Consider the following 15,341-nt stretch of genomic DNA (forward strand, 5'->3'; position numbering starts at 1 on the left):
TGGTAGGGATAAGAGAGTAGTTAAAGTACATTGACAACAAGTTTCTTCCAAGGTCTTCTGTAGGTCCTGATGTTTGGGTTGCAAGGTTTATGAGAGAGCTGGGTTGGTGGGGTGAAACTGATGGCATGGTGGTCACTCCAGGGGAAGGCAGTGATTCTTTGTGGTGGCGAGAGATTCTGTCAAGATCGAAGATTGCATCCAGGGTGTATTCAGCAGTAATTGATGCCTAAGGATATTTGGTGCAAGTTTGACAAACTCAATAGTAAGAGAGGGTGCTAAAATGTGTTAAACCATGTGCCGAGGTCACCCAAATCACACATTACTATAGTCAGAAAGAGTTGATGAGAAGAAGAAAGGCTTTGGTGGTGGCAGGTTTGTGAGAGATGGATGCAGATCAGCAGTATCAACAAAGAGACTGTGGGAAAAGGTGAGTACTTGAACAATATGGATGTCCATTGTGGCTGACAACTAGCAAAAGCTGTTGGTGGGTAAAGAACTCTTGAAGGCTGCAGCTGCTCCTCTCACGGTGTTCACAGAAGTTTGATTTCTGGTGATGGTTTTACCTCCCAGAGTCGTGCATCATTTTCATCTAGCCATATCACAAGTATGAAGAGGAGGTCCACAATAGAGTCTGCGATGAAGTCTGACTGTCGGTTCATGATCACGGATCTTGTACTGATGGGAAGGTTGGGCAGCTAGAGGAGACAATAGGAAGTGAAAAGGGGAGATGGTGGGGAAGAAGCATGAGAGGTGGCCAGAAAGAGGAAAAACAAGATTTGACAAGGTAAGAGGAGGGAGGAGACGGCAGGATTATGAGCTTGGAAAAGGGATACAGCAAAGATCCATAAACATGGTAGAAAATCCTGAGCTGAGAAAAGGCTGACCTAAGGGAAGGAAACTGGAGTAAAGGCAAAATGGTATACTGCAGGAAGAAATCTTGAGCTAAGTGCAGGGGTCAGCAGCATTTAGAAAGGATCCTGACCTGGAACTGATTTTCAGATATAGGAGGTGATGAGAAGGAATTGTGAGGGAGAAGATCTGAACTAAAAGAGAAGCGATCTAAGCTAAAAAGAGGGTGCCAGCTGTAATCAGGGATCTCACGTTAATAATAAATATAATGAGATAAAGAAAACGGAATACTGCCCTTAAAGAAAGAGGGATGGGGTTGGTTTGGGAAGGAATTTTAGTTATGCCCAGAGTCACTGGAATTATGTGGCAAAGGACAAATGATAAGCTAGAATTGAATAAATGACGCAGCAAGAAAAGGAAAACTATATGCCACTACTTATTATTTTGTCTTTTTACCCAATGTAACACTGGGCAAAGGTGCCTCCTCTTCAGCATCATTGAAAGCTCTAAAAGCATAAGTCAGGAACTGAAAGGTGATTGGTTAACCTTCACAATTAGCCTTCCACTGTGCAACAACTCTAAGTGCAGCAGTTTTACTTACTACTGATCCAGTGAAGTTGTAAACAATTGTTTGTGTTAAAATGTGCAAATCATGCAGCAGATGGTGGCTTATGTGACAAGTGGGGCAAATGCATCCTTATTAGGAGAACGCTGCAGGCGCAGAATCATATAATTTCTGTAGCCCAGTTATGCCTCACAAAGCCAAACAGAGCACTGAGTTGATTTATTTACAATTAAAAAGGCCTGCGAGCATCTTTGCAACCGTTAGTAAACCTCGGCCTCATTCTCGAGTAGAGGGGGCACCCCCGAATCTCTCCCTTTCAATTGGGCTAAAAACGAAGCCTCCTTCTTCTCAACTCTCTTACGGCAAGGGAGACATTTTTGAATCATTTTCACCTTTAGTCCCACCTTCAACCCACAATGAACATAGTGTCAAGTACTTCAATATTCATCTTTCATTCCTACATAAAATCCTTCAGTTCACAATATACAGCTGACACAAGCTCTTTTGTTGGCAGTCCTGGGCGGCTTTGATGTGATCTGTACTTCTCACTCCCCCTAAAAATACACATCTCCAAATTTCAAAGATTACAAACCAGACGGTCAGAATGTCCTTGCACCTTTGCAGGCGGGTTATAGCAAGCCGGCCCTGAAAGGTCTTCGTTGGTCCTTCAGTGGTGTACCAAAAGAAAGCTGACCTTCAGATTCTCACTTCACAGTGAGGAATCTAAGACGGACTTCAACCCATCTAATCCAACTGTGTTGTCAGTGTGTTATGCACCCTAACACAAGGAAGGAATTGGTCCCCGGCTGCTGTTTGAATGATAAAATACAGCAATCATCAGGGTTAGTGGGCCTCGCATGCCTCTCGGCTTCGGTGCCACTGCACCCGCTGCACCATTGGAAGCTACGCCCCTGAACTAATAAAGCACACATTCATCAAAACCTCAGACATGGAAGCAGATGTTTGGAGACTCAAGATCTGACACTCTGGAGATCATAATCAGTCCAGAGTTCTGCTCTGTGTCTAACTTCTTGCAATTCAGAAAACATTTGAAAACTAAATTATTCAATAGAGTGTTTGACTAGAGTGGGACAATGACCAAAGATTGATGGTTCCTGGACCAGTTCCCGTGATAGGCTGGTCTCCAACTCCCTTTCTCCGCATCGCCCACCCTCATCGATTTATTACTTCTGTATGCTTTTCCTTGAGTGCTGCGACCAAGGTGGGATGTGGTGCTACGTACAACTGCAAACTAAATAAGAACCAACTCCCAGCTAGAACTCATAATCACAATCATAACTTAAATGTATTCATCCTTAAATAACGGAAAGGTAACATTTTGGATCCTTGGAAAGCAGGACTGTGCCACTGGTTACTTAAACACAGGCACAGAACTTATCCAGCAGAAGTATTATAGAGGTTTCCTCGACATTTATCACTGTCACACTAGCAAGTGCTAAGGCCATAAGCCATGGACTCATGCTTTGTGCACATGGGATGCTCTCATAAACTCACATATTAGAACATAAAAGGGCAGATTCACTCACTTGTGCTAGGTTTGTGACGCAAACCAGTGCAAAATGTTTATTTGGAATTTACTTTCCAGAGCGAAACCTGTTTTGCACAGAAAAGTTCCCCGAAAGTAACGCAGAACAGCGATCCGTGCTGCTTTGAATTACTTTGCATTAAGTCGGCTTTCTATTGGTGGTACATGACTGTTCTAATGCAACCATCGGAGGGTTGTGATCCAAGCCCTATTAACAATAATAAAGCAGGTTTTGCACCAAAAATAACACCTTTTGAGAATGGTGTTAACTTGGGGAAATGCTTTTATTTCTTCCAACTTTGCATATTGTGCAATATACAGCACACATCAAAAGTGAGAAACGTTTTAAAGTTGGTCTAGGCATAGCATTTTCTCCTGACCAAGCATCCAGAACCTGCGCGGGACATCACACAAACAACACCCACGGCAGTGCAGAGGCGTGCAGGTGGCGCTATGCAGCCTAATTGTGTGCCAGCACTAGGGGAGAGCAGGACAGTGGCAAATCTTAGTTGCTATGGCACTTTCCTCCTGCTCTCTCCATCTAATGGCGTGCAACGCGGCAACCTTGGCTGCTGCGCTGCTCTGAGTGACTTTTTGTAAATATTTCCTGAACTCTTGTTCACATCCGCCTGGGCCACAGCCAATGGATGAGGGGTAGCGCGTTAAGACATAGAGGTCGATACCATGAAGGCAAGAAGGACAGGGTCAGTGTGGAGTGGATTTGGCGTGTGGAGTTACAAGAAACAGTTGAGCTGCCAACACAGTTTTGTGCTGTTCCCAGCTATGAGCTCTGTGAATGTCTCAGACATTTAGAGTTTCCGCTTCTTGAGAACATGGTTTCTTCAGAACGGCAGAAATGTACACTCCCTGGAGCATTAATCAAGAAATGGGAAGAGTGCGAAGGGGGGCGGGACCAGAAGGACTCCCACTCGAGGCACCATCTGATAAATACCTATCTGAGCCAGCAAGGCTTCACTCGCCTTTGTTCGGGGAGTTAGAAGCCGCAAAGCTGAGGAAAGCTGTCCGAAGATGGCGACCAGTCTGCAGATGGCGCTCGTGGTAGCGCTTGTCCTCGAGGCCTCCGTCTTGTCAATCATAGCAGGTGAGGGGTGGGACCTTTAAGTATAACGTGGGCGGGAGAGCGCTGAACATGCACAGCCTATGCCCTGCCCAAGGCTTTAAGAAGTGGCCAATGCCCACCACTGGAAGTTCTAAAAACCAGGTGCTGCGACGAATCCCTATCAGGATCTCCATTTTTGCCCTCACCTTGAAGGTTTAAAAAAATCTTAACTCAGCAGCAGTACCACCCTTCCCTGCCTTTGATGTAACTTCAAAGAGACTCCTTGGTTATTTCAGAGCTGAAGCATTTTCAATATTATATACAACAAACCCATTGTTTTACTTGTTTATCTTAAGCAACTAAAAACCATTGACAAAGCCAATCGTCGTTGCTTGTTTTATGTGTAGTGTAATTTGTTATATTATATATCTGGATGCAATGACAGAAAGAAGCAGCAAACTACCAGTGAGGCTGCACACTATGCCAAGCACAAATTTGTATCTTATGTTTTTTTAAAGCCACGCCCTTAATTATACAGACCACTCCCCTTTGAGAGAGCCCCCTCACCCACTCAGTTTTTTCAACCCACTTAAAGCCAAGGATCTGCTGGTGTATTGTATCATTTATGTAGCGCTTCATAGCCCCTAGTGGGGCTCTGAAGCACATTTTCAGATGAGTAGCTGCACTAGGAAGGAGTTGGTGCTTGACAGAGTGTCATATTTGTTGTGCTCTTAAGTAGGTAATACTGTGTGTAAGTGATTGGAGAGGTGCTCTTATCTTGGGTCGCAGCGCCTAGCAGCGTGACCAAGGAGGTGGTGTGGCAGATAAGAGACCAAATTTTAATTGGAGCTAAGACATGTGTGCAGCTACTCAGCACCAACCTAGGCAATGGGGCAAGAAGTGATGCATGTGTATAGCGAACAACAGGGTTAATCAGAGAAGACCCAGTAATCCAAATGGCCCTAAGTGCCAGACACACAAGCAGTTGACTGACTTAAACAATGCCAAATGGGCAAGAACGTGAATTGGTGACATGATCAGAAGCCATGTATGTTTAAAATGCAGAGATACCACCTAGGCTGCACAAAACACCTCTTGAATGAGGAGAGAAGTAGAATAGAAATGATAGTTGGCCACTTGAGCAAATCTCTAAACTGACACTCACCAGCTCCTGCTAGGCAAAAGAAGGTTAAAATGTGAATAAGGGTTCGCGCACTAGCTCCTTTCACGCTCCCCAGGTGGACAATTACCAGTTGGGCAAGCCTAAGTCAGGTCACGTCTCAGATCCTTGCCATGCTGGCACCCTGCACACCTGAGGGTGGGCGCAAATAGCATAGTAGGTTGTTGCCTGAGAGCACAAGAACAAATTGGCCTGTCTCGTGGTAACTTCTGTTCCCACCCCTGATGCGAGCCCAGTGCATTTCATAGATCCAAGAGGCCCTTGCTCTATCTAGTTCACCAAAGAGAGCATCCTTCTGTCCTTCCACTAAGGCCCGAGTCACTCTAGCTATGCTACTGAGGAAGAAGACATCGATTCACTCTCTTTTCTGTGACTGGGAATAGTTGAAACACCAGCAGACCTCCTTGTACCTTTTTAGTGGGGAAGCAAGGTAGTTATCCACACTACTCCATAAATGATCCCACCCCTCTCAGATGATTCTCCTTAGGGGGGACTTGCATGGTTTATTTTCAGAACTAGAACGCTTATATATGATGGCCTGTCCTCCCATGCCCCACTTAAAATCCTTCCTGCCTTTAAGGAGTAAAAGGCACATCTGTGGGCTAACCACAGACCTCTTGGGCCACCAGATTTGCAACGTTTTTACTGTGATATGTAAATCTCAGGTATTTTACTAGACATCAATGTATTCCCAGAGTCACCATTAAAACTCATCCACGAATGTTAAGGATTGAGATACGTTGATTTTCACAGCATTTTTTATTAAGCTTTATGTAATGTATAAATGCACTTTGAAGCTATGTTTACCTGGACTTCCTTCACTAGTTAAAGCTTTGGGGATACCATAGCAGCTGGTTGTGGAGTCCATTTTGTGGCTGACTTTTAACAATAACTTCTATTTTGGACTGTTTTACGTTGCCCCTCTACTACGGCCTTCACAATAGACTTACTGTTTTTGTAATGTTTTCTGGGGCCTTATAGGCTCATATACCTGTTTCTGTACTCGTGGCCCTACAGCTGTTTCTACAAAAAAATACATGATGCAAAACCTAGTGTTTATAAAGCTTTTAAACCTGGATGTATCCAGGTCATGTTCGAATAGTTGCGGCGAGTTCCCGTGTGCCGACTTTAGAAGGATGAAGGGTTGAGGTGATTCTGCTGAGGTGTTAACGAGATATGTAGGTTACACACAAATGCATGCAGCAGGTACACTAACAATCTAAGCTGTCTAAAGGGAACTGCAGTCTGCGATAAGCAGCGCAGACACAGATATCTCTGTCTGCGGGGACCATAGTTGTGCAGTGGATTTCCTTACAACCCGTGGGATTTGTGAACTTCAGGACACAAACAGAGCTATGCAGAAGCCAGCTGGGCGATAACCTGCATGTCACACAAATGTCTGCAGGAAGTGTGTTCACAAGTTGCACTTTCTCAAATCAGTATCTATCACCCGCAGGTTAATATTACGATCTCTGCAGCAGTTGCAGAAATCCACTGAGCGATTTTAGAGAGCTCTGCAGCAGGTGAATTAACGGTCAGTCACCTGGGACTAGAACAGGGGTACCACACCCAAATCTCAAATCATAAAGATGAGGTACCTTAGATCAGAGCCTGTGACCTGCACAGCAGGTGCATAATTACACCGAGCCTTCTTAATGAGACTGAAGCTACTGAGCAGTAGTACTGCCATTAATACTGCGACCTGCAGTTCACGCGGGGTTCACTGAGGCCAGTGTTCGATTAGTGAGCACTGTGCCCGCTCCAGCCCGAGCTCAACACAGTTAATGCAGTGCTTCCTTTCTCAAGCGTGACCTGTACATCCCGCCACTCCAGTGCCCATTGACACTTACACCTACAAGGATACGTCAGTCCACTCATACCCTGGCCTGCAGCGCCCTGAAGTTCCAGTCCTTAACCCCAGCTCTGCCAGTGGGCCTGCCCGGGCTGCAACTCTCTATAACAGTACCGATGCCCAGCACACATCTCTGCCAGTGCCCCCATATCTTGGCCTGCAGCGCCACCTACTGTTCAATCTGATTTGTAACAACACACACACAGCTCTACCGTTGCAATCACTGCAGCGCACTCACCTCCTGGGCACCAGCCCACACTCTCGTATTACGTATTTTGGGAACTCGGGCAAGGAACATTTTGGGGGCCATTTTTGCAACCACTGACTTTTATAATCCAGTTTTTGCTAATTCAAGTCCTATACTGCTTAACAATATTGAAATATACGTTAAAGGATAAGACAGAGAAATATTCACACAGGTGAGTTAGAGAGAAAATTTAATTTCCCAGGGGTTCATTGGAAGATGGAGGCCTGGGCAATTGCCCACTTTGCCTATGCCTTGAAACGTCTCTGGCCCGTACTGTACTCCTAACAGACCTGCAGCACACTCACACCCTGGCCTGAAGCCCCGTGACATGCCAGTACTGATAGCCACACACATCCATGCAGCACGCTCACATCCTGGCCTGCCATATCCCCATGACATGCCAGTACTGATGCTCCACAGAGAGCCCTGGAGCACACTCACATCCTGGCCTGCAGCATTCCCCGTGACATGCCTGTACTGATGCTAAACACAGAGCCCTGCAGCACACTCACATCCTGGCCTGCGTCATCCGCATGACAAGCCAGTACTGATGCAAAACACAGAGCCCTGCAGCACACTCACACCCTTGCCCGCAGAATCCACATGACATGCCAGTACTGATACTCCACACAGAGCCCTGGTACACACTCACATCCTGGCCCGCGTCATCCACATGACATGCCAGTACTGATGCAAAACACAGAGCCCTGCAGCACACTCACATCCTGGCCTGCAGTCCCATGACATGCCTGTAATGATGCTCCACACACTTCCATGCAACACACTGACATCCTGGCCAGTCCCATGACATGCCAGTACTGATGCTCCACACAGAGCCAAGGAGCAGAATCACATCCTGGCCTGCAGCATCACCATGACATGCCAGTACTGATGCTCCACACACATCTATGCAGCACCCTCACATCCTGGCCTGCAGTCCCATGACATGCCAGTACTGATGCTAAACACAGAGCCCTGCAGCACACTAACATCCTGGACTGCGTCATCCACATGATATGCCAGTACTGATGCAAAACACAGAGCCCTGCAGCACACTCACACCGTGGCCCGAAGCATCCACATGATATGCCAGTACTGATACTCCACACACAGCCGTGGGGCACACTCACACCCTTGCCTGCAGCATCCACATGACAGGCCAGTACTGGTGCTCCACACAGAGCCAAGGAGCACAATCAAATCCTGACCTGCAGCATCCACATGACATGCCAGTACTGGTGGTCCACACAGAGCCCTGCAGCACACTCACATCCTGGCCTGCGGCATCCACATGACATGCCAGTACTGATGCAAAACACAGAGCCCTGCAGCACACTCACACCCTTGCCTGCAGCATCCACATGACATGCCAGTACTGATGCTAAACACAGAGCCCTGCAGCACACTCACACCCTTGCCTGCAGCATCCACATGACATGCCAGTACTGATGCTAAACACAGAGCCCTGCAGCACACTCACATCCTGACCTGCAGCATCCCCATGACATGCTAGTACTGATGCTCCACACACCTCCATGCAGCCCCCTCACATCCTGGCCTGCAGCATCCCCATGACATGCCAGTACTGATGCTCCACAAAGATCCCTGCAGCACAGTCACATGCTGGCCTGCAGCATCCACATGACATGCCAGTACTGATGCTCCACACAAAGCCCTGCACCACACTCCCATCCTGACCTGCAGCATCCCCACTGTCTCATCAGGTCCTTCTCTGTCACTCCCATTGTGTCCTGCTTCACCCTTCGTATTCCGGCCATTTCGCCTCGGGGGTTCCTGTGCAGCTATTGATAGTGTCTGTATGCTGATCTTGGTTTGAAATGCTGATCTTCGTTTGATGCATTTTCTCGTGTGTGGGTGTGTGTTTATTTATAAATATTAAATAAACCCATTTATGTAACTGATTTTCTTTTGCGTTATGGTAATTCAGGAACTTTTGCAATCTGAACCCAATACACAAGCCCTACTAAAACCAGTACCGCTAAACTGGAGACACGATTTGAGGACGAGCAACTCAAGGCTAAAAGGCCTAGACATGTTCATCTCCCGGTAGTCCGGTTAGATGGCTGCCTCACAGGTTTAGGAATGACCTGGGCCGAGGGTGAAGCGCCCATCAGGGTTGGCTTATCTTAAACTTTTTGCCTTGGCTTGCATGTTCAACCCATCTTGACCCTTGCTGGTCATTTACCACTTTAGGATGAGATTCTAGAAGTCCTAGTAGCAGACCTGGCCAAAATGTTAAACATATAAGTGAAATTAGCAAAACTCCCAAAAATCGTGTAGAGCAAAATTTGTGAAATTTCTTGACACTATTAGTTACGCGGTCTTGCTTAGTGTATTTTTTGTGTCTCCCTCAGTGAGAGACATTTTCTTACTAGAGCCATTCTCCCTCTGGTATCTCACAAGACATTCTTATGCAAGTTGTGCTATTAGGCCATAGTTCTACTTTTTTTAGCGCCGCATTTGCGCCGTTTTGTGACGCAAAAGCAGCGCAGACTTACAAAATACAATTGAATTTTGTAAATTGCGCTTCTTTTGCATCAAAAAATTACGCAAATAGGCCCTTAAAAAGTATAAATATGGGCGTTAGTTAAAGGTGATGTGATACCGGCAAGCTACTTTTTCCTACGAAAGCTCGTTCTGCTAAAGTTTAGTGAAAGTTTGCCAAATTTCACAAGAAAAAAACATTACGCGATTTCACCAAGCGCTATATATGACCTGAATTTGTGTAGTAAGGTACCGTAAGATTAACGTATGTCACTGTTTAGCATCCCCTCTCAGCACCACACGAGATGTGTCCAGAATTGAACTTTCCGTTGTGCCTCAAATGATTTGTTCTTGTTCTCGCTCTTCTCATCGTCAACAGCTATACCAAGCGTGGGAGCAGGAAAGTCGGACTGCTGCGGCACATATGCCCCCAAGCCAATCCAACGCAAGCTTCTGAAGAGGTTCCACCACACTCCGGCTGACTGCAGGTTACCAGCTGTAATGTGAGTATTCATCCCTCGTTCCAGGCTACTGAGAAAGCAATGTCACACTTCTCCTGCAGACGTAAATCTTGAGTTGTGAAACTGCTCTACGCATGTAAGTGTGCAACTACATATGGTACTCACAGAAAAGGAAAACATGGAACGATTCTGACCCAGCAGGGTTGTTTGGCAGACTCCAAAACGAAAAACAACTGGGGGTACAGGTGTAGCACAGTCATAGAATGAGCTCTTAAGATATAGTGGAAAAAAGACAGATCCTGTGTTACAGTGAACGCTCTAACTGTGGACCATGCTTCTGCCTGTAGCTGCTGCCAGCTATTGATGGCTGTGTTGTTGATTTATGCTTCTGCCTGTAGCTACTGCCAGCTATTGATGGCTGTGTGTTTGATTTATGCTTCTGGCTGTATCTGTTGCCAGCTGCTGATGGTTGTGTTGTTGAATTACGCTTCTGCCTGTAGCTGTTGATGGTTGTGTTGTTGAATTATGCTTCTGCTTGTAGCTGCTGGCAGCTACTGATGGCTGTGTTGTCGAATTATGCGTCTGCCTGTAGCTGTTGCCAGCTATTCATGGTTGTGTTGTTGAATTATGCCTCTGCCCGTAGCTGTTACCAGCCATTCATGGTTGTGTTGTTGAACTATGCTTCTGCCTGTAGCCGCCGATAGCTATTCATGGTTGTGTTGCTGAATTATGCTTCTGCCTGTAGCCGTTACCAGCCAGTCATGGTTGTGTTGTTGAACTATGCTTCTGCCTGTAGCCGCTGATAGCTATTCATGGTTGTGTTGTTGAATTATGCTTCTGCCTGTAGCCGTTATCAGCCAGTCATGGTTGTGTTGCTGAATTATGCTTCTGCTGTAGCTGCTGCTAGCTATTCATTGTTGTTTTGTTGAAATATGATTCTGCCTGTAGCTGCTGGCAGATATTGATGGATCTACTGTTGAATTATGCCTCTGCCTGTAGCTGCTGCCAGCTATTGATTGTTATGTTGCTGAATTATGCTTTTGCCTGTAGCTGCTGCCAGCTATTGATGGTTGTGTTGTTGAATTATGCTTCTGCCTGTAGCTTTTGCCAGCTGCTGATGGTTGTGTTGTTGAATTATGCTTCTGCCTGTAGCTGTTGATGGTTGTGTTGTTGAATTATGCTTCTGCCTGTAGGTGTTGCCAGCTGCTGATGGTTGTGTTGTTGAATTACGCTTCTGCCTGTAGCTGTTGCCAGCTGTTGATGGTTGCGTTGTTGAATTATGCTTCTGCCTGTAGCTGTAGATGGTTGTGTTGTTGAATTATGCTTCTGCCTGTAGGTGTTGCCAGCTGCTGATGGTTGTGTTGTTGAATTACGCTTCTGCCTGTAGCTGTTGCCAGCTGTTGATGGTTGCGTTGTTGATTTATGCTTATGCCTGTAGCTGTTGACAGCTATTGATGGCCGTGTTGTTGATTGATGGTGTAGTGCTTTCACTTACCACAATTGGCAGTTTGGCAGTATTGCAAGCGAGAATTGCCCTTGGCACTGACATTGACTGAGCATGTTGGTGACCCGGTCAGATTAAAGACCACAACGGAGAATGTTGTTAAATAAGCCGGTTAATCTTGTTGGTCTTGGCTGGATGTGTTATCAACTATGACTGGTAAACCTGGTAACAATGCCAGGGATCGATAAGGATCACAGTTGACAGTGTGGTTTTCCATCGTTACTCTTTGTATTGTTGTGATTATCTGGCCTTCTTGACTCTGGTTAGAAATAGGATTGGTCATGGCAGTCTCTTGATGGCAGAATGGCTGACCATGGTTATCTCTTTGTTGGCCATATCCTGGTTTGGCATTGCTCTTGTCATGGTTGGCCGGCAGTGTTAAATATCTTTGAGTTGAATCCTGTATTGTTGTTGGAAGCAGCTGCAGTAGTCAGTATTTGGATTAAATAAGAGGTGTAGATGACACTGTGAATCAAAGCTGGTGGTGTTACTGAGCCCAATCAGCAGGGTTATTGATTATTTAGGACTGGTGTAAACCATAGTTGATAGGGGGGGGGGTTAGTTATGGTTTTGAGTGTTTCTCTAGGACATCAGTTTCAGTTACGAGTGCTGTTGAGCGTGAATGGAAAGGCAGTTTGCCGTGGGTGTCATGTTGTTAACCATGGTTGATAAAACTGATCACTGTGACTGACTGGTATTCATCAGGTGTACAAGTATAAGGGATAGTGTCGCTGACCATGGCTTGGACAGTTGATAGCAGTGGCTAGCAGTGTTGTTCAACCTGTTTAACAAGGCCATGGGTTTTTTGGGGGGGGGATTTGTTGAGCATGGTTAGAAGGTTGGTTGGCTTTTTGTGGCTGTAGTGTTACATTGGAAGCCTTGCTGACAAAGTGTTGCACGTTTACTAGGGATGTCTGCCAGGGACTAGTGAGTCATATCATATCGCTGTGCCCTATGATTAGCGGCATTATTTGGGTTCTCAATGTTTGAATGCACAGCATGTTTGTCCCACAAGGGTTTTCACCCAGAAACATGTTCCGATTCATGTTATGAAGACGTTCAGAGCTATTTCTTATTTTCCACTGAGCAAGACTAAGCTGCCTCTGCTGGGGTGTACTAACAAGTAAAATTGCCATTTGGATGAGATAAAAGTGAAATCTGAAAATAAGTCTAGATGAGGCTGGAGCTGTGAATATAAATTGAAGTTGTATCCAGCAAGCATGCTTGAGATCCCAATAAAATTAGGACCAAAACAAGATATACCCCCAAGGGTTTTGTTTATCTGGCGGTGAAGCAGTTGGTCACACATGATGACCGAGAGAATTATTGACTGTAAATATCTGTTCTTTATCGGTAATTAATGGCTCATAGATTTCATTCAATGCATTTAGATTATGATTATGCATCTACATAATCCAACTGTATTCAACTTCAATTGATAGAGAGGTGTCACATCATATAAGCAGCTTTTGGGTCATCACAGCTATACGCTTTGCATACACTGAGTACTCGTGAGGCGCTGGCTCTGATGATGCCACTGACCCATAATGAGTATCACGGCTTGGGTTCTGTGCACTTGAAGAATCATCTTGCCTTGACTCAGTTCCTTTTCCAGAACTTCTTATAGCCAAAAGGACTTTAACAGCCTAGGGTTGTGCATACACTCCTAGCAAGGCCATGCCAAGGTAGTTGCGTGACAGAATATCGAGCACAATAATCTTGTGTTACAAAAATATGGTAGCCACAATATTGACTACCACAATATTATGAAGACAAGGAAATATAGCATCAATTTACTTTGCAATAGTGAAGAATCACACCGTGATGAATATGGTTGACAGCACTGGTGACTGTCCTTGGCTATGTTGTCTAATTCTGCCAAATGCAAATAAGCAGCACTAATTACCATTATGTGCAAAACGATTGACCTTTGTTTTTCCGAAATGTTTTTACAGTTTTTTTTTTTTTTAAGATGGCTGTCTCAATGGAAAAGATAATCAATTTCACTGACCTTGTTACACAATGTAGATCGCAAAGATCTTGATGTGGTTAAGGTGTGCCATTGGCAGCGTTGTAGACTCTAGCTGGTAGGATTGCTGACAGCAGCTGGTACAAATCCTTGGCTGGTCTTTTTGTTGGCCATGTTGGCTCTTATGAGATCTATGGTGACAGTATTCTTGAAGATAGTTGGAAACAGCAGCAGCCCGTCCGTTCGGGCTGAGGGGCTCTGCCCCCCCCTTTTCCAGACAAGAAGAGTGTCTGTCAGACTAAACAAAAGTCAGCCTTTTGTAATTCAGGTCAGGCAGCCAGGATTTAGACATGTGCTAAATGCGCAGGCTGTTGGCCTCCCCCACGTGACAAGGGGTAGCATCACCAATTGCCTCTGGCCTGTGCGCTTCAGTTTTAAGCCCTATAGCGCCCAGGACTGAGTGTCAATCAGTGACACCTCATCACAGAATGGGGGTGAGGTCAGCAATCTCACTGCCCCACATCCCATTTTGTGACAAGATCAGCCAGTGAGGGAAGGCAACAGTTCCAACCCTCCTAGGACCTCTGAAGCTTCTCTATCAGAGCTGCTGCTGTTGAGATAAGTTTTGTTGGGGGGGCTGCTTGTTGCATGCCTTCATGCAAGTATGAATGTATGTGTATTTGTTAGTGAGTGTTATGAATGGGTTTTTGTGCGTGTGTGAATGAACAGGTGTGAGTGAGGTGTATGTGGCCGTGTCCTCCCCACCACCACCCGTCCCCCCAGTAAAATATACCAGCTGTCACTGGTTGGTAGGATTGTTGACGATGGCTGGTAAGTTTTGTTGAACGCCACTGGAAACAATGATGTTCACGGTTGACCAGGCTACTGAAGAAGGTTGGCAGTCTTAATGATAGACAGGTATTTTGACACTGGTTGGAAGAGTTCTTAAGTTTGACTTTAAGCATTGTTCAACATATTTAACATAGTCATAGGTGCATACAGCCACAGACTTCCCAATCACCTACAACTGCAGAACTATAATATCAAGATTTTACAATGTGATTGAAATTGTGTTTTTCGGCTAAACTAATTTTGTACATATTTATTTTTCAGATTTGTGACTATTAAAGGCATTGAGGTGTGTGCAAATCCTAATGAAAACTGGGTGAAAACTGCAGTGAGGAATTTAAGAAAGAATGGCAAGCCACTGGAATAGCTCCTAAACACAGATAACTTCTATTGCACTTAATAGTTGCCCATGTGACTAACACCTCTGGCTGGAAATGCTTGTAATATATGTACAAATCATCCATTTTAATGTCTTATTTATTAAATTCTCCTCTTGTTTTTGGTAGTCAGTTGTTTTTTTTTGTGTTTATTAGAATTTTATATGAAAAACTAGTCTAAAAAGCAACAGAATGACGATCTGACCATCCTTGTCCATTCTGCTAGCTTGCTATGTCTTGGGACCACGAGTGCACTGCTGGCGTCAGTTTTGCTGCCAATTCTTTTACTGTATCAGGTTGGATGAAAAGAGCTAGAGAGAGAAAAGGGTCTAATGGGTGTGAAGAGAGATAAAGAAAGGACAAAATGCTAGAGAGAG

At 45.3% G+C, this 15,341-nt stretch overlaps 1 protein-coding gene across 1 annotated transcript; it reads left to right on the forward strand.

The window, feature by feature from the left end:
- Window positions 1–3,928: 3,928 nt before the first annotated feature.
- LOC138267452 (C-C motif chemokine 5-like) lies at window positions 3,929–15,085 on the forward strand. Its single transcript, XM_069216397.1, has 3 exons — window positions 3,929–4,062; window positions 10,184–10,307; window positions 14,852–15,085. Exons 1-3 carry the CDS (start codon window positions 3,990–3,992, stop codon window positions 14,952–14,954), a joined length of 300 nt encoding a protein of 99 aa, XP_069072498.1. The 5' UTR covers window positions 3,929–3,989; the 3' UTR covers window positions 14,955–15,085.
- The last annotated feature ends 256 nt before the right edge of the window (window positions 15,086–15,341 follow it).

Source organism: Pleurodeles waltl, chromosome 12 (genome assembly GCF_031143425.1).
Source record: "Pleurodeles waltl isolate 20211129_DDA chromosome 12, aPleWal1.hap1.20221129, whole genome shotgun sequence".
NCBI classification, from domain to species: domain Eukaryota; kingdom Metazoa; phylum Chordata; class Amphibia; order Caudata; family Salamandridae; genus Pleurodeles; species Pleurodeles waltl.